Raw genomic sequence first — 24,360 nt, forward strand, 5'->3', positions numbered from 1 at the left:
TTAAATTATATTGTTATTACTTTTTAATTATATTGTTATTATTTTTGATTTGTATTGTTATTACCTATTTTTAAATTGTATTGTTATTATTAAATTATATTGTTATTCTTTTTAAATTATATTGTTATTATTTTAAAATTGTATCATTATTATTTTAAAATTATTGTTATTATTATTTGTGACCTATATTTATGTGCACATTTCCTCTGGTAAGCAGTGGAAATATTCCATGTAGATGCCTAATTCTCATTTTCTGTGTACTTTAGTCTTTTTATGGTATGACTCCATCCTTGATATTTTTATTTAGCTCTGCCTCAACCTAAATAGTATATTCCACAAATCGCATGTTCGCATAACAGTTAGCAATGATTATTTTTGTATACCTATACTGATTTATGACCAATCATTATAATTGAACTTCTATTTCTAAACCACCTTTATCATTGGTCTCAATTTCACAGCTACTTTTGTCATCACTTGTTTTAAGTCTCTCGATATCATTGATTGTAATTTCAAAGCTACCTTTACCATTAATCTTTGTTTCATAGTTTCATACATATACGTAAAGTTCAGTTTTCATTAAAGCTAAAATTTGTCTAAATTTATCTGTTCCATTGAAATAATATATAGAAAATCTTTTGATACTACATTTAAACACAATTATTTATTTCAGAATGTGTGCCATTAGTGTTTATTGAATATTATCATCTTAAATTATCATTGAACAGATGGACGTTGAGACGCCGGCCGACGCTGCTCGAGAGGAAGAAGAAGCCCTTGCTTCGTCCCGCCAAGATTTCGTCAATGAAGAACTGGCGGCCTCGTTTTCTCAGGCTGAATCTTCACAATTCCGTTAGTACATGAACTAAGAAAGATTCACCATCGTAGAAATTTTAATCCTTTTTAATTTTGTATCCTATTGAGAAGAGTGTACACCAATACCTACGTGCTTTAGCTCATGAACAGGGATATTGAAATTCGAGTTAAAATATCCTTTCACTTCCGGCCTTAGTGTAATGTTTTAACTTTGCAATTAATTACATTACATTGTACTTAAAATACAACTTAAGCTCACAAGTACATATGCTGCTCTAACGATCATTTGCCAATTTTTTGGGGCTTACAGCTGGTATTGAAACTGCATGGTGTGTTTCGTTATTAGTCAATCAGGCGCTAAACGATTTGATTTCATGAATTCCTTACATTATTTTTGAAGACTTTTTATGAAGGTGATACTGATGTTTGCTGCAATGTTTGTTCAACAGTGGGTCTGGAAGACTTGTCCCTGGTTGGGCGGTTAGCGGACCTTGCTGATGAAAATGCTCTTGAGCTACCAGGTTCTTCAGGTATGTAGGAGCTGAAAAAAATCACATAAAGATTTTTTATTTCATTTGAAATTAATGCCAATCCTGAGTTCCCATGAATGTTGTTATCCAGCAACTACAGATCTTTGTTCACCGTCTTGCGAATTTTATATTTTCCTCTATTTTACACCGAAATTGTAAAACCGAATAGTCGTTTTAGCTCCTAATTTATATCAATTAATTGTAATTTATTCGGGAAATCTTGAATGTTACATTTAATACTTGTGCCTTAACCCCCAGAATGTCGGAAGAAGAGTCAAGAATAAAGTCATTTTATCACCTAATTTATATTAAGTGTAATTAAGGAAATCCTAAATTTTGCATTTAATACTTGTGCCTTTACCCTCAGAATGTCAGAAGAAGAGTCAAGATGTCGCTGACGGCAGCAGCGACGAGTCAGACGAGGGCGACGAGGCGCTGAGTTTCGCCATGTCCCAGCCCGTGTGGCTGAGCGAGCACCAGTTGGAATCGTCAGAAGTGCCACTTCATCAGGACTCTTCCGAGCAGTAAACTATTTTCTTGTCCTGTTGTTATGGCTATTATATTTTAGTGTGATATATTCAAGCCTGAAGCAGTGAATTCTAATGATCAATCAGGATTAAGAGCCTCCAGAAGTGCAACTACGGAAGGAGTCTTCCGAGCAGTAAACTATTTACTTGCCCTGTTGCTATGGCTATTATATTTTAGTGTGATATATTCAAGCCTGAAGCAGTGAATTCTAATGATCAATCAGGATTAAGAGCCTCCAGAAGTGCGACTACGTAGGGACTCTTCCAAACTGTAATCTATTTCTTGTTATAGGAGCGTACAATCAAAATATTTAAGAGTTCATAGCTCCGACAGCAAATCACAGAAAGTTTTCAAGATAAACCCACAAATCACAGAAGAGAAACGTCTATTTAACGAGTTTTGATTGTACGACCTATGTTCTGTTGGTTTCCACCTTGTGTTTGAATATTTTGGTGTTGTATTTTGAAACCAGATTCGAAAAATTTTAACGAGTGATCAGGATTAAAAATTTTCAGAAGTGACAGTATACTTCCTGACTAAGCTAATTACTCACTCTGTAGGCATAGACTCTTTTTTTTCGAAGTTTTTACTGTAGTTCTGTATGTTCGATATTGCTCTGAACAATTGTCTTAGATTAACATTATAGGAATGGCTATTTCATTTAATTTAAATATTATTGTGATGCCTTTGTAGTTCAAATATTCTATCTTTTATTCTCAGTAAGATTCCAGATATGGTCCATATAGCTTTCATGTATTATTGGACTGGATTATCAATAGAACTTAGGTGCAATTTGATTTCTTTTGAATTGAGAAGTTACTGTTATTTCATAAATCCATTGTTTACAGAGCGGTGGTTCATCCAGAAATTGAGGATATGTTACCTCAAAACGATGGTTCCGTATGTGGAGAAGCTCTTGTTGTCAGTGACAACAGCTCAACGTCGCCGCTTCAATTTTCTTCTGGTGTTCGGCAGTCACATGATGTGCACAGTTGTTCCTGTTCGTCGTCGTCTACTGCACCTAAGAGATTCAAGTCTCGTTCATTTCATGTTCTTAATGTGAATGAAGTTGAATACACGCATCAGTCTACGTTCTGTTTGAAACAGGAATCTAGAATAGCAGAAGACCAAAATTTATTTTCTTCAGGCGACGAGTCGGATGATTCAGATGTCAGTAGTGTTGCTTCCGATTTCTCCATAGATCAAATAGATGGAGATCCTAAAGACCATCGCCACCAGCGTGCAAGATTTCCCCCGCCACCATCTCACACAATGGGACGTTTTCAGGGAGGCTTGCCTTACGATCAAATCAACTCGCAACACATTGCAATGGGATACCTCCCACCTCGCCCTGGGGCTCACATTCCATCGTTTGAAGCGGTCAACAATACTCACTTTGGAAATCCTCAATTCCAACGAGGCAGGCCCCAGGCATTGATTGATCAAAGTTCAAGCCATCATCCAAATCATCGAGCCCGCAGTCATGGAAATTTTCCTCAGTATGCTATGCCACAGGTGCCTTCTACACAGCGTAACGTGCCTTATTCTGAGCGTCAGTCTAGTTCTCGCCATCACCATCAATCTCAAAACAGAAGAGACTATCAACATCCTCCTGCCGACACTGCATCAGCAGATCTCCATATCCCGCGCTTCAAAGTAATCAAGGCACAAGTCCCTTCTGGTAAAAGCAATCAATTCCACCATCCTCATGGAGCTCATGAGCGCATGCCATTTCAACGAAAAGTTCATCCTGTAATGCCCGCTCGTTCTAGTTTATCGCTCCAGGATTCGTCTGGAACCATCAACGTATTACCTGTGCCAGACATGAGCGAAGAAAGGATCATCCCGGGCATTGGAGGCGCTACCGTGGTCCCTGCTCTGATGTCCAATAAACCTATCACCCTCAGTAGTGCTATCTTCGAATCTGCTCCTCAGTGTACCGAGCTCAACAGTACGGCTGGTGCTGATGGCCAAGGAAAGAGTTCCTCTGCTGCAAATGATATAATAATGCGAGCAATGAACTTTGCCGATCCCTTGGGCGAATTCTTCAATGAAGAAGAAACACCACCTGTTGCCAGCGAAACTGTCATAGAGAGCACCAGCGTCCACATGGACAACGACTCTACTTACAGGCAAGATCAATGGCCTCCTAATCATTTCGTAGGGGCCTGCACAACCGTCGTTTCAGAAGATGATTCGTCCAGTGCTCGACACGAGAGGGATGCCGTTTCAAAGAAAATGCCTACACCAGATTCATCAGAAACGTCGTCTAGAAAAACAGCGTCCAAGAAATCATCTATTACGTATGCTCCGGCTCAGAGGTGAGAGATGTGATTGTTGATGATAATTTTTGTTAGCAATTTTGAAGGAAGAAAGAAAATAAGTAGTAATAGTGATGTGTGTTCCCTGTCTCTTGTATCATCTAGTTATTTTGACTAATCATGTATGCATTTAATTTTCAGCACCCTGTCAACTTTTCCTCCAGTTCTCAGACTAGCACCTAGGAAAGACATTGAGAGATGTTCCCCCAAAATAGATCACGATACAAAAAGAAAGATGCCTAATGTAAAGCAATCCAGTACTAGTGCTTCCGTTTCCTGCTCACACGTAGACACAGAATCAGCCCCTTTACCATCATCGTCTATTAAAGATGATTTAATGCTTGCAAATTTATCACACAATAGGAAGAAACGCAAGCACAAAGAAAAATTGCGAAACAAAAATGACACGAGTCATAAGAAGACTCATGATAAGCATAAAAGTGCAAGTGACGAATTAAGCAAGAAAAGAAATGAATCGAAAAGTGAAAAAATGATTGCAAAAGTTATTGACAAGAAATCAAATTCACTTGAAAATATAGGAACTTCACCTGATGTGCATAAAGTTGATATTCAGAAATCAAAAATGAAAGTGTTGTTCGGAGATGAATCGCCACAATCACAAAGTCAAGATTGCGTAGAATCCGTTTCCAAAATTGTTGAATCTGATAATCCTGTTATTTTGACGGAAAGATTTATTGTATCCCAATTGTCACCCATTACTCTTTCGGAAGATAATGACATTCCGAATCTTGACCGTCCTCCCACCCCAGGAAAGAGTTTGGATTGCTTTGCTGAATCGTTAGCGAATTCCAGACATGTTAGCACGCCATTTAACCGTCTGGATTCTAGTTTCTCTCTTTTGAATGACTCTAGCTACTGCAGTGATCTTCCTGAACGTCCACCTACTCCTGGTTTTGCTCACGCTTTAAACTTCCAGCCTTCTCCTGACCCGATTCGATCTCTCTCGCCTGAGGTGCCATCTTACCCAAGCTCTGGAGATGATCTCGATCGGCCTCCTACTCCTGTGCGTGAGGCATTTTTGTCGCCTTCGCGATCTGGCACAATTTCTACCTTGAAATCGCCCGTTTACTTTGATTGTTCTGTGGTAACGAGCCAGAAAGAAAATTATCTAAAAAATGCGAATTTCAATATCAAGCAAAGAAAAAATGATTCATTGGTTGACACTAAGTCACCGGACTTGAATCTATCGAAATTAGAGAAAAAGTGCAATCAAAATCTATCTTCTAGATTGCTCGGTTCTTCAGTCGTTGGGAATGAGTCGAATGGTAGCAATTCAGCCATGTCCGGCAAGACTGTTAAATTATCTGGGAGTGAATCTTCTCCTGTATCAGGAAAACAACCCGCCGTAGCAGAAGTAGTTAAGGCTAACATCATGGCCAATAGTAGAAAAAGTAAAGATAGTCGCAATTTCAATAACGATAAGCGACTTGGACTTGAGAATGAGAACAGAACACCCATTCACATGCATCATGCTGCATCTGCTGTGACAGCTCAAATGCTCAATCCCGTTGAAAAAGTCAAAAGCGTAAATGAAATGTCAAAAGTTCGTGTAAAAGGCACTGACTTTGGATGTTCTCCAAAATCTCAAAATTCTGACCATAAAGAGAAAAGTGTCTCCTTACAGGGAAAATACGATCGGGAAAGATTGGAAAATGCCTCTAATAGCAAGAATAGAAATTCGTGGCGATCTCCATCACACAATAGACAAAATAATCCACATTTATGGGACCAGCATCGTGATTCAAAAACACACCACATGGATAGAAAAACGAAGATTCACTCACAGGACTACAACAGAACTGAACGAGGTAAAGAATTGAATAACAAAGAAAAGAATCCGTCCAAAACTGATTCTCGGTTTAATAAACATGGAAATCAAACGGTTCCATTCAAACCTGATCAATGCCCGCAAGAGTTCTTGCAGTCCCAAGAGAGGGAAAGCCTAAAAACGAGACACGATAAGATCCTCGAACAACAAAGAGAACGGCCACTGAATCAAACAGACGCTGTAGAAGATCGACATTACATGAAACACAATTTCCATGAAAAATCGCAAAATTCAAAAAACACTGCTGCTCAAAGAGATCAAACTACTAACAGAGAATCGCCATTTAGCACAGAAAAACCGTACATCAAAAAACACTTCTCGAAAGACACACAACCAAATCGAGAGATACTGGAGAAAAGCCCACTCTCAAGTCAAAATACTACTAGAAAACGACAAGAACAAATTAAGGAAAAGCAAGTTGAACAACCACCACCTCGAATAAGCGAGCAAACGGAAGCCATTCACAAAAATTTGGGTAATGCTGCAGTCCGGAATCAGCGCGATCTATCAGAACATCATTCTCTAAAACTGGGTAAAGATAAAGTGTGTGATCCTTCTTTGTCACAACTAAGTTCTCGGGCCTCTTTCGGTTCGTCCCTTCACACTGATCGCGATGACAAAACAAGAAATACCAAACCCTCACCTCGAACTAACGACCCAGCTGAAAAATGGAGATCGTCCTTCAAGTTCATCGAATTTCAGAAAAATGATGACGTCGAGAACTCGCGGTGCGGAGTAAACCTATCACCTCATACTACTAATTCGATAAAAAATTCAACCAAAGCAACTAAAATTAGTAAAATGGCGAAAGAAGACCCTCTGCCAAATTTGAAACTATTGCTTGAAAAACCTACTCCTCCGCTCATGAGTCCTCTCCCTGAAACTCCAGCTGCTCTGCGCGATGATCCTTTTACTGTTGGTGATAGAAGTCCGCAGCTTATTAGGAGTCGCTTACCCTCTGGTAAATATTCCAGTTTCCTGCCTAATTTTGATCGGCCGGAGCAACTTCTTAGTCCGATCCCCCCCACGCCAATACATTTGTCCGAAGCAAATAATTTCATGTTATCTGACACAAATCGTGATGACACTGAAAAGGATGAGGATAAATGCATCAGCTCAAGAATCATGAGGCAAACTAATATACCAGCTCTCATGAGCCCATTTCCTGCCACTCCGCGCCACTTGTGTAGTCGAAAATCCGTGTTGAATTTAGAGACAAAGAAAGAGACAGAGAAAGCTGATCCAAAAGTTCTGAGTCCAGTACCTCCAATAGCATCTCCTAATCCTTTATATGACTCGGATACTCCAGTGATGCCAGTAGAACCGTCGGTTGACTCAACCACTTTCATGCAGCAGTTTGCCATGCCTTCGTTAATGAGTCCCATGCCACAAACGCCTAGGCGAGAATGTACCGGTCTTTCTCTTCCCGACACTCCTGTAAGAGAACCATATTCCATTTTTAATACTCCTGACCGAGATGTATCAAGTCCAGTAAAAATTCACAAAACAACGGGTGAAATGAATAAAAATTCGAAGACTGCCGTGAGTTCTACAGCCCCCGTGGCCGGGAATGGAAAGAAATCTGCTGTTAGCTCAGTTTCCAGGCTGAGCTCTGTGGACTTTGATAAGAAATTTCGCATACCAGATAATATAATGAGCCCGCTTTCACAGACACCTGCTCATCTCTCTTCTTGCACACCTGTCAAAAATCCATTTTATTCATTTGATGTTGGTATTTTGAAGAATACACTCGAAAGGACTTCTTCGGCATCTGAATCTCGCATGCTCTCTTTCGGTTTAGCTACTCCAAACCTAGTAAGCCCACTAGGTGCCACTCCTGTTCACTTGAACACTATCATTGAGAAACCCAGCACTGAAACTGGGTCGACAGCTCCAACTCAACGCAAAGAGTCTGTTGACCGTTCCTCTCCTCTTGATCGTTCATCTTCTCCCAACTCGCGTAGTATAGCATTAGCTGTTGCATCCATCACACCTACACCTGAAGAAAACTTGCTTGAGATGCCTCAGTTTCGTGTTGCTAAAGTGTCGCCTGAAAATAATTCCAAGCCCAGGTCTATATTCAGCCCTCCCGCAGAATCACCGTATTCGAATTGTGGCGAACTGAATCAATGGGAGCCTGAAGAGGATAAAAAAATTACCGAACTTCCTAATGATGTTGATACGTTGAACGATATAGTGTCGAATTCAAGTCAAACTCCGAACGAGTTCAGTGTTGTGATAGCCTCTGGAAATCAGAATACTCCAACGGGTTTGTGCGAGTCACAATCATCTCTGGCACAAATCGATGAAATGCTCGACAGTAATTTCATGTTGGATGCCGAAGCTCCAAAAATCGCGGTCACGGAAATAAAATCCGAATTGTCCCCAGCGCTTCCTATTTCGTCCATGTTGAGCAAAGCGCTAGCATCTGCTGGTCTTCATGATCCCGAGTTTGATTCAGTTCTCGTAGATTCACCCCATGAAGATGGAAATGTCATGGCAACAATTTCGTCAACTTCGGTGAATGGATCTGATAATCAACTTTCATCTGGAGAATCTGGATCCATTCTAGATCCGGTTATTGAAGTATCAGTTGCAGATATATCAACGAACAAACCCCCGGCTTCTTATCGATCATCTGCAACCTCGCAAGCTCCACCAAATCAAACGATTCAATTTTCTGCTTTTAATCAAGAAAACAAAGTTGAGCTCACTAATGGTATCCAAATTACGCTTCCAGCTTTTTCTTCTTCACAGTGTCTAATTTCAAGGAGCACACCTTCTTCCATGACTCCGATTGCACATGATATGTCGGATGCTACCGTTAACACTGCGAATTCGCAGCAGAGCCCCATCACACCAGCCATAACTGTGTTGAACTCCGCACCAGTTGTAACTATTCCCACAAAAACGTTTTCCAAAGCTACAGAGAAAAATGAACTACAATTACTTGCGACTGATGTAGATTCGAGTGAACAAGGTCTAAGTTTTTTGACAAAGCCAGTCGTTCTCCCAGGTGAACCACAACTTATCCCTGATTCGGTGAGTTTTTCGATTGTGACGACTACAAATTCCGCAAACGTACCTTCAGAACTGACAGCTCTATCAACTTCAACTGCTTGTACAAATGCCAATGCATTGATTATTCCTGTCAATAACCTAGACACCGATTTTTCTGTTACCCAAAGCACTTCTGTCATTCAACCCGTTCTTCTGCCATCTCTGAGCACATCCGTACCTTCTCTGGATATTCTCTCCAGTGCTAACGTCGCGTACTGTTCCACGGCAGTGATTTATCCAACATCTTCTTTGTCAACCGCATCGCTTAGTACAAATTCGTCTCTTACCTGCACGACTTCAATGTTGCCGACGGTTGATGGCGGTGCATTATCCCACGAACGCAATGTGTCAACAATTTCTGGACACCAACTCATGCCCATGACAAGCTCATGTGAAATACCTCTGATAGTTTCTACTTCCACAAATACGTCATCTCTTACCCCTCAAAATATTAGCCAACCGCTCACTGTACCCAATTTTTCCTGTCAGACACCTATGGTTGCCTCGATTACCCTCGGACCTCATCAGTCGCTTCCCGTCGTTTCATGTTCACAACCGCTCCTTATCCAACTCCAGCCTTCTGGGATGCCTGTATTTCCCGATAGTATTGCACCAATAAGAGAACAAAATGTTCCTAATCTTTCAAAGACGCATGCCTCGTATCCCCAACAAACTCCAAGTATAAATCCGATGCCTTGTGTACCGGTCGCGGCTCATCTTCAGTCGGTTGATACAAATAGCAGTAACAATTGCATTCTACCAATACGCAGTATCAGCACCTCCAATGCTTATAACAGTGGAGTTGATTCGCATCACGGTCCTACAGTAATGTCACAACTATTACCTTTGAGTGCAACAGCTCCTGCAACTTGCTTGAAGGTCTCTGTTGGGAGCTCTGTTGGTGGAGGTTTGAATGTCCCACTTCCAGGATTTATCAATCCTGTTGATATGAACGTGACGCGTTATCAAATAAGCGCATCGCTACCTAACCCCGTAGTCAATGACGCTCCTAGATCTGAACGGTTTTCTTCGAATAACGTTGGACAAACGACGTCTTCACATCCTCCTCCAATTAGTTTTCTTCATGCTGCTCTGATGGCTCCAAAGAATGAAACGACATTGGCGCCGAATAACCAGCAAAAAAGTGCTAAAACCAACGCTGAAACACCTGCTATTCAAACCACTGCTGTCCATGGCCAAGTAACTCTGACAAGTTCCGTGAATAGTCAAATAACATCGAATAATTCGGTAAGTTCTATTGGAAATATTGATAATGGAATTTCACTGGACATTGGTTGCCCGACATCAAATAATATCACAATCGAAGAACTGCTGTCCCAAACAGATGCTCCCAAATCAGTTCCTGGCACCTGTGGTTCAATAAATGCCACAAGGCCGAAAGATGGCCCTCGAGGGCCTTCATCTTCCAGTGATGCAAGCCACGATTTGATGCGCGCACCTCACGATGTTCCCCTTCTCCCGCAACTGAGCGTCGATAATTCTTCGACCGTTAACATGAAATCCATGGAAAGAAACTTCCCCTGCACTGAACTAAATAATCAGTTTCATAGTTCCCCATCGAATGTAACTCGTCTTGCTCCGCCTCAGAATCATTTTGAACGCACTCCTATAACTTGTGAAAAACTAGACTTCCTGTCGGAATTGACCCTGGCCAAAATTACTGCTGCTCCTTCTGTATCTCAAACTAACTCCGTGCTTCGTATTGGACTTTTGTCAGAGGAAGAGCAACGTTTAGAAGCCCGTCGCTTACGAGAGGCGGAAGAAAAGTACAAGGAAGATAAAAAGAAATCTAGCCATCAAAATATTTTGAGCCCAATTGATAGTCGACCTCCCAGTCAGCTCCATGCTTTATTGCAAGATCAAACTAGAAATAGAGAATTCCCAACAAATCCTGGCATGTCGACTTCGCTTGAAAATTTTAGGTCAGAAATTCAGCAAAATTTGAATGAACGCGATCAGAATACTTTTTGTGAAAGGAAACAGCTTTTTGTTCAGCAAAAAATTGTACAAGAGGATCAATCTAAAAAACTACTTGAAGATTCTAAACATCGAGGTAATATTTTATTAGAAAATGCGCCAGCTTGCGATGGAAAAGCCCTGATTGATCGGGAACCTAATAGCTGCAAAAGTGCTCAAGATGTTTGTGGAAGAGAAAGCCAATGTCCTCAAGGAATTGACAGGAAAGGAAGAGAAGAAATTGAAAGTTCAAAAAGGAGCGAAATATTTCAAAAAACCCCTGAAAATCGGAGTGTCGCAGAACAATATAAAACGGACAGACTTAGAATCGAAAGTGCGAAAGTAGATTATCCAGCAATGGATCTATATCGTATTCCCGAAATTTCAAGGCCAGCTCAACAATTCACAAGAGATGGCATTTTAAACCGTGAAAAAGCTGGGCGGGAGCTGGATGGACTGCCAGAACCAAATAAAAGAGACAATTTTCAGGTTCAAAGCATTGCCCGTGAGTGTTCGCAAAAAGGAATTTATTTTCCAGTGAACAACGACGCAATGAATAAGCTCTCAGACTCAGTTGTGGAGCATAGTAATCTCAATCCGATCGATCGGGCTGCAAGAGAAATGGGTGTAGCTGAAAGAAAGCAGGTGGATCAACGTGGTATTTGCCAAAATTTTTTTAATCGCCCTAAATCAAATTTCGAGCACCAATCGTCCTTTCAACATAGCATGGCAGAGCAACGCCCACCGTTTCATGCTAATCGACCATGGTCAACTTCTCCCTATCAAGTACCTCCATTACGCTCAGGTTTACATCCAAGTCTGAAATTATTACACCAGCAAAACACGCCTCAACCTCCTCCAATCGATAGGAATACCAGTTTTCTAGGTCCAGCAGGATTCAAACAAGGCCATGCATTCCCGCCTGGTCGAGATCTATTGGTAAGTCAAATACGACATCCAGCACCTGAAGGACGATTCCCACTTCCGACCGGTTTCCGACCATCTACAGCTGAAATGTCTGGAGGCAATGTAATTCGAATGGGAACCCAATTTTTAGATATCAATCAACATGGCATTTCTGCATCTTATTCCAGACCCGTGAGGATGGCTAACACTGGAAATAATCATCACATTCATCATCTCCTTGGCGAGCCAAGGGATCCGGCCCGTGGAACTGTTCCCAATCAGCCAACGATCGTTTCAAGTAGTGCTGACATGCCACCTAGTGTCAGTAGAGAATTATTTTCAAGGCATTTGTTGGCGAACGCATCATCTGTCATCGATTCTCCCGTGGGATGGAAAGATTCTTCTCAGTACCGAAAATACATCAGCAGAAACGCTGATAGCTCCTCTTTGATCCCAGATGTTTCATCAGTGCCAGTTTTCCCTAGAAATGTAGGTTTCGACCCAAAAAAGAATGAAACTCCTCGTGCAGAAATGGCCCAACCAGCTAATTTCAACACTGTTCGGTCAGCTTCAAGTAATTTATATGCACACCCAGAGCATCCTTCTCAGAAATATTCTGTTAATAACTCACCTGACGGTAATCCTCAAACTTCACCACTTTCACTCGTCATGAGCACTAAGCAATTGGCTGTTCCGAACTGCTCCTATAACAGATCTACGGAACTGTTAAGGTCCCTTAAGCAAACAGAGTTTTCTGTGGAAGCTAGCTCAAATTTGAATTTGTATTCCGATGAACGTTCTAATCCCTCACGAACACACCTGCCCTTTATGTCGTATCCTGCATCAGCTAGTGTAAATACTCAACCCCCACCCTGTCCGCAAGGTATCTCACCAGATATAACTCCTGTATGTTGTGCACCTGTTCAATCGTCATACGCCTCAAATCGTAGACAAAGTGTTAATGATACTTACCTCATAATGGAGAAGATTAATCAGGAGTGTAATTTCGAGAATAAGAATCGGTCAACGCCAAATAATTTGGATGATAGGAGTACTGCTAACACCAGTTTTTCTACGTCCGTGCCTCCTAATCAGGTTGGTACACCAGCCAGTGAGAAATCGACTGTAATAATACCGTGTCCTCCCTCAAGCAGCTGGCTGCAGTTCTCAGCTCCTGGAAAAGACCTTTTGAATGGAGGATCTACTAGTCTATACAATCCTGGACATCAGCCGGCTAATCATAATTTACACAAACCTGTTTCTCCTGAGGATAGCCCCATTAATGTGGTCGATGATGCTCCGGATCCACTATTTCCCAATCCTGAGTTCAACATCCCTTCCCTGAATCCCCCCCTTGTGTCACCTAAACTCAAAGAACTGTCCGTCTTAGAAGGTCTCGGAAAGAAAGTTGCTTCCCAATTAACGTTTTCGAAAGAACAACGGGAAACTCGAACCGTTGCACCAGTTCCCGGTAAAGCTTTAGAAAGTGATTTAGCTTTGAGGCTAGGTCCTGACGGAACGTTTTTAGAATCTCAAGGCCATCCTGAGGAGTCGAGTCGACTTAGAAAATTCTTGAAGCGTTATCAGAGAGTATCTGTTGATCAACCTCGTTCGGAAAGCCACTCTTCGTTCTGTTCCGACGCAACTCCATTCCAAGAAAATTTTCCATTCTTGAAAAATTTGGATGATATTGCTAATCAAGAGAGAAACGATTTCTCCGTTGAAAGCTTTGAACAAGCACATTTAAATTTAGAAAATGAATCGACGAGAAATAATGGGGTGCCATCTGACTCAAGAAGCTTTACAACACTTGCTGAACGCCACATTCGCAGTGAAACCGCTAAACTGGATTCAGTCCATCAGGCAGATCTTGATATCACGGAAAAAGATCTGACAACCACCGAAGGAAGTGTGGTCGAATCACTAGCGCAGTGTCCACGAGTTAGGGATGTTGCTCAGAGTGATCATTTCCTCATAAATCCTCCTCCGCTTGAAATTTCTTCGACAGCACCTCAATCGACTTTCACCGAAACTTCTGAATCTGGAATGAGATTTGATCGTTCGATAAGTAGCATACCAGTGAGTATTGTGGATTTCAATGACGGCTCAGGGTTTGGATCACAGTCGTCTAATTGTGTCTCCAAGGTTTCATACTCGGCTAATCAGGTGTCGGATTGCATCGACACATTCGCATCAACCCAGCTTGTCCAAGCGAACTCGCATTCTGCCAATGAAACTATTGTTGACTTGCCCTCAGAAAATCTGATTGATGCTAAATCAGCTACGATGCTCAGTAGGGGCTCAGTAATATCAGAAGCCCTGTCCTCGTCGTCTACCAACAATAATTTATCCGCCATCAATTCATCTGACTCACCATCTTCTTTCTCTGCATCAATTCTTGACCCCCCTATTTTTCAAACTGAGACTCGAATCGATCATCTTACACAAACTTCTGAATCTAATACAGTTAAGCCTGTTCAAGATGCGTCATGTGAGAACGCCAAAAGTAGTAAAAACTCCATTTTAGGGCCTTTATCCGCAATTCTCTTAAAAGATGAGGCTTTAATTTTGAACGACGATAGCGATGCCGATTCGTCTTGCAACCTCAAAATGAGTCGAATATTAGGAAGAAGACGCCACAGCACATCCAGTCATAGTAGCAAATCCCCAGGGTGCGATTCGCGAGCTTTGTCCCCAGCTGTTTCGCAGTTTTCACTCTCTCCCAAAGAAGGTAATGAAACTGAATTAGACTTGCACGAAAAATCGAAATTGATCCATCTCTCTGACGCTTGTCCACAGAATAAAGAAGACAAGGAATCTCATCAACTTGCACAGTCTAATAATGATGTTTGCGATGGTAATAATGAAACCGATGCGAATGAAACAGTTCCTAGTGGAGGCTCAATAATTACTGGAACCGCGTCAACGTTTCAGCAACTCGAATCCAACGAGAAAACACAATCCTATTATTCCGAAACGTTTCCTGTACCCCTCTCTGAAGGCTATATTGACGCAGGAACAATAAATGACAATGGTCCTCTGAAAACTATCGAGTTGTCGTCAATCAAAGAAACTGAAGTGAACGTGTCTCCAAAATCTCCGCATTTACCATCTGCTGATTTACAGAGAAGCGAAAGTATATCTAATGAAGGACCCATTGCAGAAAGTGCGTCTTGTGCTCCAACATTGAATCCATCTCAACCCTCATCAGATGTGGACACTAGTTCACTTTTAGAAAATGTTGGGATTGTGAATGAACTCAAACATACTCTCAAAACTCCCACTAAAGCTAGTATCAAAGAATTTCCGGAAGATTTTCCAATTATTTCTGTTGAAGCTAAGTCCGCCAACCTTGTTAAAAGCAGAAATAAGTCTAAAAAAACGAATGTTAAGTCCAGAAAGCCCCCTAAAAAGAAAACTTACCTAGTAAGTGATCTGCCCGAGCAAATTGCTCAAAGAACAACTCGGTCCACTAGAGCTGCAGCGAAAGTATCTTATACAGAGTTTTTCGACAACGAACCTCCCACGCCAGTTTGTCCTCCAGTTCTTGAACACATTGAAGCTGGAACAATTACAAGCAATGTTCGAGATCATATTCGTCTGATGCAAAATCCTTCCAAAAAGAAGCGTGGGCGACCAAAGAAAATTGTATCAAATCAACCCCCTGCTCCTACTTCAGCAAAGTATTTATTGGAGGGCCCACCATTGCCAACGGAAATTCAAATCGTTACCTCTTCTACGAATCCTACCTCAGCACTACAATTACATGAACAGTCTTCCAATAATTTTGCAAATTCAATATCTAGTGAACCGGCTTCGAAGCCTGCAGACGCAAGCTTCAAATTACCGTTACACAAACCTCTCAAGCTCACAATCAAGCGAACACTTAAAGGAGCAGAAGTGAAGTACACTTCGACAAACGACGAGACTATATTGCACTCGCACGGTACTAAAAATGCCTGGCAACGCGATGAATGCGAGAGTCGAATTTTATTACCGAGGAATCCGCGAGATCCTTTAGGCATCAACGACCTGAGTGAGTTCTCTTCTGTGGTCCCAACTCCTGAAAATTTTGACACGGATACCGAAAATATTCCCGTGGCTGATCGACTTAAAAATTTGAAACAGAGAAGATCCAACAAGTCGCTTTTGAAAATATCGAGGAAATTAGTGAAGCGTTCGATTAGAACACCTGCTCATGATCCCAATTACAGTTACCTCACTACACCAAACGCTACGCCGCTGCATTTTTCCTCTGGTTATGGAAGTTTCACTCCTGTGTACACTCCTCTTCATCGAATTAGCTACGATGGCCCTGGATCTACTCCGTTACGAATTCAAGGAGGCGATTTCAAAATCCACCTGGTTAAAAAGCATAAGCCAAGATTGACGATCGGCAACAATCCTAATAATTCAATAAAGAAAATCAGGAAAATCCGCAGATCCCCCAAGAAGAAGAACCAAAATGCATTATTCGTCAATGAAAAATCTAAATCAATCGAAGAAGGAAATCTATTCACATCGTCAAACAGGAACTTCACCGTTGGTGAGGAGTGTCCTCGTCCATTTTCCTGTGTAAAAGGTGGCCGAGACCAGGAGAACGATGCTCTGGTAGGCGGAAAAACTAACACAGCGTTGGAAACGTCCAGCAACTTACCATCCGAGAAAAAATTTGTCTCGGAAGGACAAGCGAATTCTCTCGATGAAAATTGCAATGCGACGCATACGAGTTTGGCTGCAGGGAAAGATAAAATAATCCTGAAAATACGTTTGCCAACCAAGTCGCCTGAAATTGACAAATCAATTGCTTCGGTTTCCTTTACAGAAAGGAACAATGTTTCGGTTCAACTGGTTCCTCCACAGGAACTACATCCTCCAAAGCTACCGCCCCTTATCATCAAGATGGGTCGTGTTCAGTATACTGGCTCCTCTATCACCACTGAAGAAAATCAAAGTGACCCATGCTCTATAAGCAGAGGTTGTGAAGAGGTATTAAATTCAGAAAATGCTAGAATTCATGAAACATCTGCTCAAGAAGAAACGATTGCAACACCTCCAACCGATGATATTCGAGTTCCTTTCCAGATCAATTCAGCGACTGCTGTTCAAAGAAAAGTAAGTCTACCTCTAAAAGCGGAGCTGAAGAATCAAAGAGCTTCACTGAGACAATCCGCTCCTTTGGAAGAAAACAATGTCTGCATCATAGACAGTTCAACTGTTTGCGATGTAAACAAGAAACTTGCTCCACTTTCTCAGTTAACTTGCAATAATAATGAAGCGATCCCACAACGTGAAATTCCAACTCTCAACGCACGGCCCCTGGACAGTATTGAAAAAGAATTAGCAGCAATTGTTGGAGACCCTTATTTGACACCAAGGCATGAAATTCAATCTACCTGCTGTGTGAGCACTTCTCAAAAAACAACAGGTACTCCAGACATTTTGCACAGCCAAAAGAAAGATACTTCTTCTGAAATGGATAATTTTGAGTTACACTTAGCAGCCATTGATGATTCTCATGTTCGTACGAAGGATGGCTTGCACCGTCAAAAGGCAAAACTGGTAGCAATTCTTTTAGATAAAACAACCGAGTATGCAAACTCTCAACTGCCTTCTTGTGACCATGAATGTAGGATCCAAGCGCAGGAACTCCGTTCTTTCGATGTAGTAAATACAACAACTTCAACCAGCAATGCAATGGTTTCAGGTTCAAGAAACTCCATTCCGGAAGCAATTGTCCTTCCGAAGAATTCTGATCATATGTCAGTGACAGAAAACACAACCCTAAATACTCTACGGCAAGAAAATGAAATTTCTCAAAATGCTCTCGCCACTCCAGTGGCTGATTTCAAACTGCATAACGACCCTAAAGTGGTTGTTCAAAATTTGAGCTCAAATGAAATCAATTCTCTTCAAAATCGTATGCAAATAACTCCCGAAATGGAACATAAAAAGCTTCCTCAATCACCTCCAAAGTTGCGAAATAAGAATAATGTCCCTCAGAAAGATGTTCCATCTGAAAAAGAATTCTCGAGAGCAACGAAGAGGATTTTCACTGACGGTGAGGTAGAATCTAGTAGACGATCTTCATGCCCTGGCAAAATCCGAAAAATAATGGCTGAAAGAGACCGTCAAAGGGAACTTGGGACTCACAATGAGTATGAATTTCGCGAAGAAACTGAAATTGTGTCGGTCAGTGGTGAGTCTTCCAGTGACCTTAGTTTACAGGTTAGAGATATAGGACTTGCTAATTCCATCAGAGAAAACATGCCCGATTCCAATAAGACGGTTAAAACTAATCGAACTGTAAGCACATCATTGGCAAGTAACTCTCAGATTCTAAAAACCCAAAGTAAAAAGAGAAAATCTGATTTGCCCGGCCCTAATTCAGATGTCAACTCGCAGGCTTCCGAACGTCAATCAAACTTAGATAACTCAGAGAAAAAATCTCCTAGGAAGAGAAGAAGAATATGTTCGATCAAAAGTGATATAAAATTGAAAATGAAATCAAAACTACCCGAGAGTAATTTGGACGTATTACCCGTTGCCAAGCCATTGGAAGGGAAATCGGTTTTCAACTCAGGGGGTTCGGTATCTGTGCCTCCGTGTGATCTGGAAGTTTGTAGTGCTGCATCAATTAATGTAGATCAGGACAATATTTCTCGTAGCAATCGTGATGATAGTCTGAGAACTGAGAGTGGAAATGTGGCGTCGACACCCGCAAACAACTGCACAAGTTGTTCGCCTTCGTTGGGACATCAATGGGCTTTCCAGTTGGGAGATTCTATCGATGAAAACGCTACCGATTACAAGGATTCATTGTTTAACTTGAGTTACATGACACCTCGGCCCGATTGCGGTGAAAACAACTTCCTCCCGGTATCTGGATCTCTGGGTAAGTAACAGTTTCATTTGTAACTATTACTTTCACTGTGCACTATCGTACATCTTAATTCTTGCTTTTAATTTTTGAATTGCATAATTAATTTACTTATATTCATGAGCATTTTTAATTGTTATTGCTCCCTACTCTTCTGTAGGTATGAACTGGAACTGAAGAATAATGTGCATTAACTGACTAGATTGTTATAAGTTTAGATGGTTTTATCATTTGTATTGCTTTCTTGCATAATTTTTAATCTTGTCTCATCTTTTTTCTTGCATTGTTGCATAATTTTTCTTGCATTGTTGCATCATTTTTACTGCATTGCTGCAGGGCAAACTCCCAACTATCGAAGCTCTCCTGGCTCCCCCGCCTCTGCTGCGGCAGAAGCTCCAATGGAAGACACTTCAGCTAGCGAACGCAGACTGCCTCGGTCAGTTATCATGCTATTTTCTTGGGTTAATGATCTTCAATGAAATAGATATTAATTTTCCCTAAATAACAATTTATTTGAATCATTAGATATATTTACACTTCATACCTTTTATTAGCACAAAGCTTTCACAAATGTGAAAAGGAATGTTCGTTCAAAATGACAAATGATGTTACACGAATGGAATACACAGTTGAGGGTCATTGAGGTGGACTACTAAATTCAAAATATCTAGAAAATATTTTAAAACACATCAGTCTCAATGGATGAAATGGGATTTAGAAACCACGTTAGATTGTGCCTCTCACCTCAAATTTCTCGATTCAATTTTTTTCTCACAAAACACGTGTGAATAGAATTCGTCTCCGCACATAGTTAATTTTTTTCCTTTGAAAATCTAATATATCGCACATATGTGTATAGGTAATTTCGGTCATGAACAAAGTGATGTTTTCTTTATAGCTTACAGATCCATGGAAGGTGCTAGTCGACGATCTTTTGGCTCTTTTCCTTCGTTCCCCTCGGAGGTTTCCCTAAAATTTGAAATGTTCTCTTTACAAAATTTATGACACTTCTTCTCGTCCTGAGATCCAGGCCTACTTAATACTGTACATATAAATACACTATTTCATTTCATTCTCCTTGTGTTGTTGAACATCGCTTGAGTGAGCGCGTGCTATGATCTTTGTTGCAGCAGTTAACGACGGGTAAATGAATCACTTTGAAGTCTTTGCTTCCTGTCAGGCAGAAACTGAGACTGCAGTTAAAATCATTACTTTCGGGTCATCGAGGCATCTAGACTTGGCTTAGCTTTCTGCTCCAGTCTCCCTTTAATGGAACGTTTAACAACCGTGGCGTGATTTGCATTATTTTGAAACTAAATTACATCTAGAAAATATTTTAAAACACATCAGTCTCAATGGATGAAATGGGATTTAGAAACCACGTTAGATTGTGCCTCTCACCTCAAATTTCTCGATTCAATTTTTTTCTCACAAAACACGTGTGAATAGAATTCGTCTCCGCACATAGTTAATTTTTTTCCTTTGAAAATCTAATATATCGCACATATGTGTATAGGTAATTTCGGTCATGAACAAAGTGATGTTTTCTTTATAGCTTACAGATCCATGGAAGGTGCTAGTCGACGATCTTTTGGCTCTTTTCCTTCGTTCCCCTCGGAGGTTTCCCTAAAATTTGAAATGTTCTCTTTACAAAATTTATGACACTTCTTCTCGACCTGAGATCCAGGCCTACTTAATACTGTACATATAAATACACTATTTCATTTCATTCTCCTTGTGTTGTTGAACATCGCTTGAGTGAGCGCGTGCTATGATCTTTGTTGCAGCAGTTAACGACGGGTAAATGAATCACTTTGAAGTCTTTGCTTCCTGTCAGGCAGAAACTGAGACTGCAGTTAAAATCATTACTTTCGGGTCATCGAGGCATCTAGACTTGGCTTAGCTTTCTGCTCCAGTCTCCCTTTAATGGAACGTCTAACAACCGTGGCGTGATTTGCATTATTTTGAAACTAAATTACCATTATGCCTTTTTGATGACCAGAAATTCTTTTCACTACACGCTCAGTTGCTACTACTACAGTAGCCGCACATAATCATACAAAATATTGGTAGTCAGGAAGATTTTTCCGGTTCCTGCGAATGTTAAAGCCGAATTAAATAGTATCTTCCCCGAAGCCCGTTTCTTAGGAACGGAGGCTGATAAACCAGACACCATTTGCGCTTGAGATAATGGCTCGGGCCAAATTTCGTATTTGAGTAGTTGCAGGAACTACACAATAAGGCGACACGGGTGTTGTCAACTAAAATTTGGTCTAAAAATCACCGCTTTTGCCAATATCTACAATTACAATGCGCTTCCAGCTAAACCTAATGTTTATTGGCTTCAGCAATGTTAAAACAACAAGATTCAGCCCAATCGTGCTGATCTTTAAGCGCTGTCTGAGAGCTCTACATCAAAAATGGAATTTGATGTTGCTCCCGAAAAGCGCTCTATAAACAGCGTGTTATAACTGTCAGACTGGTATTTTCAGGACGTGCTATCTCCGCAACTCTCGTTTCTTTATTTTCTTAATGTCGGTGACTTTATGGTTATTCACTGTCTGGTGGCATCGGTTTGTCGATTGCCTGTGATCTTAACTTCGCCTTGTTCGAAAAAATTCGGCGTAAAAAGGAACTGCCCGACTGAGGTTTCAGTAGCTGGGCATTATACGAAATATTGTACGGTGTACACGATTTTCATTGGACGGCAATCAGAAAAGGCTACCATCGTTCGTGTGAAAATCTAACGCCTCAGCTCCGAAGAAGAAAGGATCTAACCGGTGATTGGTCACAAACCCAGCATCTATCCGTGCAAAGTGCTGGCTGGTTCGGCACCCCCTGAGCTTCTGAGCTCTGTTGAAAGAATATTTGGAATATAATCATAAACTTCTTGGTTCGTTGTGAACCGTGGACGTCATTCACCATTAGCCGCCCGCATTCATTTCAATAATCTCATGTGCATCCTGAAAGCCACATCTGGCGTAGCCGCCTTAGTAACATCGATTTCGGACCTTATGGCCCTTTTCGGACACGGGTCGTCTGCCGAAGACCACCACTGCCCGGAATGTAATGGACCATCATGATTCCTGCCTTCCGCAACGTAGCCTTCAACACTTCTGGACAATCATATCTTATAATCTGGGCCGTGTGTCGAACCAGCCTTCGGTCGAACGGCCACTCGTCGAAGGACGATAAATTTTGGTACAGAATTATGCTATCTGAAACCTAAGCACAGATTAGGTGAACGTAAAATTACGTAATTTAACGATGCCCGGAAGTCATATTCGATCCGCGGCCTGCTGGTGCATGGCTGGTTTTATGCAAGGCCGGAGAACAAAGCCGAATGATTCACGGCTGATGGTAGATGTCCGGAGAGATCCAAGGCGTTCGATTTAGGGCTTATTGGTGGTGCACGGCTGCGCTCCCTCCACTATGAGACTGTACGCCTGAAAAACTTTTTTTTTTACTCCTGACTAATTAAGCCCCGTCCACACGCTCAAACTTATCGTCAGTCTTGCATGTCATGCCAGGTTTGACCGATTTTGACGGAAGACCGAAGAGCGTCCACAGGTTCAAACTTCCCCTTTCCTTCAGTCTTGTGCGCTCGCGGCAACGGAGGAGCTAGTGCTGCTCGCTGCTGTGATCGCGGTTCGTGCCACCAAAATTAGGTTAAAGCGATGCAAACGTACGCGGTGGTCCCGAAAATGGCTTGAAAAATACTACAATGAGGGATAGACAGCATCCCTATCACCGCCAGAGCGCATTGACGACTTCATTTTGGCACATTATTTTCGATAAAGAGTTTATTTTCTTCGCTACAAAGTCTTTGTTTGCTGTAGGATCAACTTCTTTGCACTTAGCAATCAATGCCTCCTAGGCCAGTGCTCTCTTGTTCGTGTCACTGTAGCTTTTTGATGAATTTATCACAAACAAAGGAAACTACGATATAATTCGACTCGCCAAAATAAATCGTGAAACTAATGTTGGCTATCTTGAGATATGAAAAACTAGAGCTAGCGAGGAACAATGTCACAGCTCTCAACAGCAACATAGATTGAGATAGCGTAAGAGTTTAACCAATTAGTCGGTTGCCCGTCCTCACACTCAAACTTATCGTCAGTCTTGCATGAGCCCAAAGGTCTCGCCCGCCGCCTTTTCCAGGTTTGTCAAACCTCAAGCTCCGGTCACCCGACATGCAAGCCGTCAAACTTTGAGCATCCACACGCTCCGTCTTGTCGGTCAATCCTGGCATGACATGCGAGACTGACGATAAGTTTGAGCGTGTGGACGGGGGTCTCGATCCCAGCGCATGTGCGTAGTGGAAACGCGCACGCCACATTTGAAGCCCAGCCATGGGGCTTAAGGTACACGAGCCGACTAAATGCATCGATTAGTTGAGTCGACTAGTGGACTCAATTAATATTTGTGATGATTAACGTCTTCAGGGGCGACTGGCTGGTGCATTGCACGCAAAGCAGCTAAGTTGTTTCAAGCCAGTCAAGACTCAAGTGAGCCCAGTAGCGCCTCGGCTTTCATAGTGAGCATAACTGCGTCGCTCTTTCTTGCTTGTCTCTTAGCCGCTGTAGTATGCACAACTGTGGAGCTCTCGCTTGCTTCCACCATGCAGTTACTCGACAACTCCCAACGTCGCACTGGCGGACTTGCCGGACTGTACCCGGTGTACCGTAAACACTCTCCTCGTGTATAGGCTCTCAGCCGGCGAAACTGTAGTCGAATCAACTAATCGACGCGACCAGTCGCTCCGTGTATAAACACCATTGTTCTCAGGCCAGTCACAATCGTTCCGAATCAGTACCGTAGTGAAAAAGGGCCTTTAAGCCCCGTCCACACACTCAAACTTATCGTCAGTCTTGCATGTCATGCNTGGTTCAGTTACAAGGAAAAGTTCTCGAACACATATTACTGAACTTCGTGCAAGAACTTTTATCAAAATTTAGCTCGCGTTTAGGTCGTGTGATTTTCATACAACCTAAACTTACACTTCATTAACAAGTAATGCGGCTATACGGATTTAAATTCGCATAGTTACACGAATTTGACAAATTTTTAGGCATGACCTTCGTAAGAAATATCTAAATTGTTAAAGGACAAATGTCGAAGACTTCGACACGTTCCTGAACAGGTCGTCGTTTTTAATCGAAATAGACATCAAAATGACTAACGCTGTGTGACCTGATGAGAGCCTCATAATTACACAGTTTCTGGAGACCGAACGGTTGTTTAAAAGCCGAAAATTTTCTAAACCACCTCAAACATTGGGTAGAATAATTTCAGAAATCTATCTACAAGTCTACCCTATGCAAGCCTTTCTACAACGCAAGTCTTTCTATTTTTCGATGTTGTAAGATCGAAAAGCAGGCTTCTGAAAGACTTCAACTCGTAGCAACGACTCTCTGAAAAAAAAAAAATCGAGTAAGATAATTGTTATACGAGGGTCATCTGGAAAGTAGTACCCGTTTGGGAATTAAACAA

General features: G+C 41.6%; 2 protein-coding genes across 2 annotated transcripts; both read left to right on the forward strand.

The window, feature by feature from the left end:
• Positions 1-728: 728 nt before the first annotated feature.
• On the forward strand, positions 729-5,565 carry LOC108679784 (the record flags this gene model as incomplete). The annotated part of the gene is made up of 6 exons (XM_047885241.1): positions 729-852; positions 1,266-1,346; positions 1,714-1,870; positions 2,723-4,195; positions 5,069-5,219; positions 5,548-5,565. Coding segments are annotated over 6 exons (2,004 nt in total), but the record flags the coding sequence as incomplete, so codon positions are not given.
• Positions 5,566-8,689: 3,124 nt separating this feature from the next.
• On the forward strand, positions 8,690-19,840 carry LOC125179420. The gene is made up of 3 exons (XM_047885243.1): positions 8,690-18,882; positions 19,204-19,303; positions 19,766-19,840. Exons 1-3 carry the CDS (start codon positions 8,832-8,834, stop codon positions 19,788-19,790), a joined length of 10,176 nt encoding a protein of 3,391 aa, XP_047741199.1. The 5' UTR covers positions 8,690-8,831; the 3' UTR covers positions 19,791-19,840.
• The last annotated feature ends 4,520 nt before the right edge of the window (positions 19,841-24,360 follow it).

Source organism: Hyalella azteca, unplaced genomic scaffold (genome assembly GCF_000764305.2).
Source record: "Hyalella azteca isolate HAZT.00-mixed unplaced genomic scaffold, Hazt_2.0.2 contig17367, whole genome shotgun sequence".
In the NCBI taxonomy this organism is placed as follows: Eukaryota; Metazoa; Arthropoda; class Malacostraca; order Amphipoda; family Hyalellidae; genus Hyalella; species Hyalella azteca.

Coding starts and splice junctions, on each gene's coding strand:
- LOC125179420 (XM_047885243.1), top strand. CDS start 8,832: ATGACTCCGATTGCACATGATATGTCGGATGCTACCGTTAACACTGCG. Junction 18,883..19,203: donor CCCGGTATCTGGATCTCTGG/GTAAGTAACAGT, acceptor GCATTGCTGCAG/GGCAAACTCCCAACTATCGA. Junction 19,304..19,765: donor AGCGAACGCAGACTGCCTCG/GTCAGTTATCAT, acceptor TTTTCTTTATAG/CTTACAGATCCATGGAAGGT.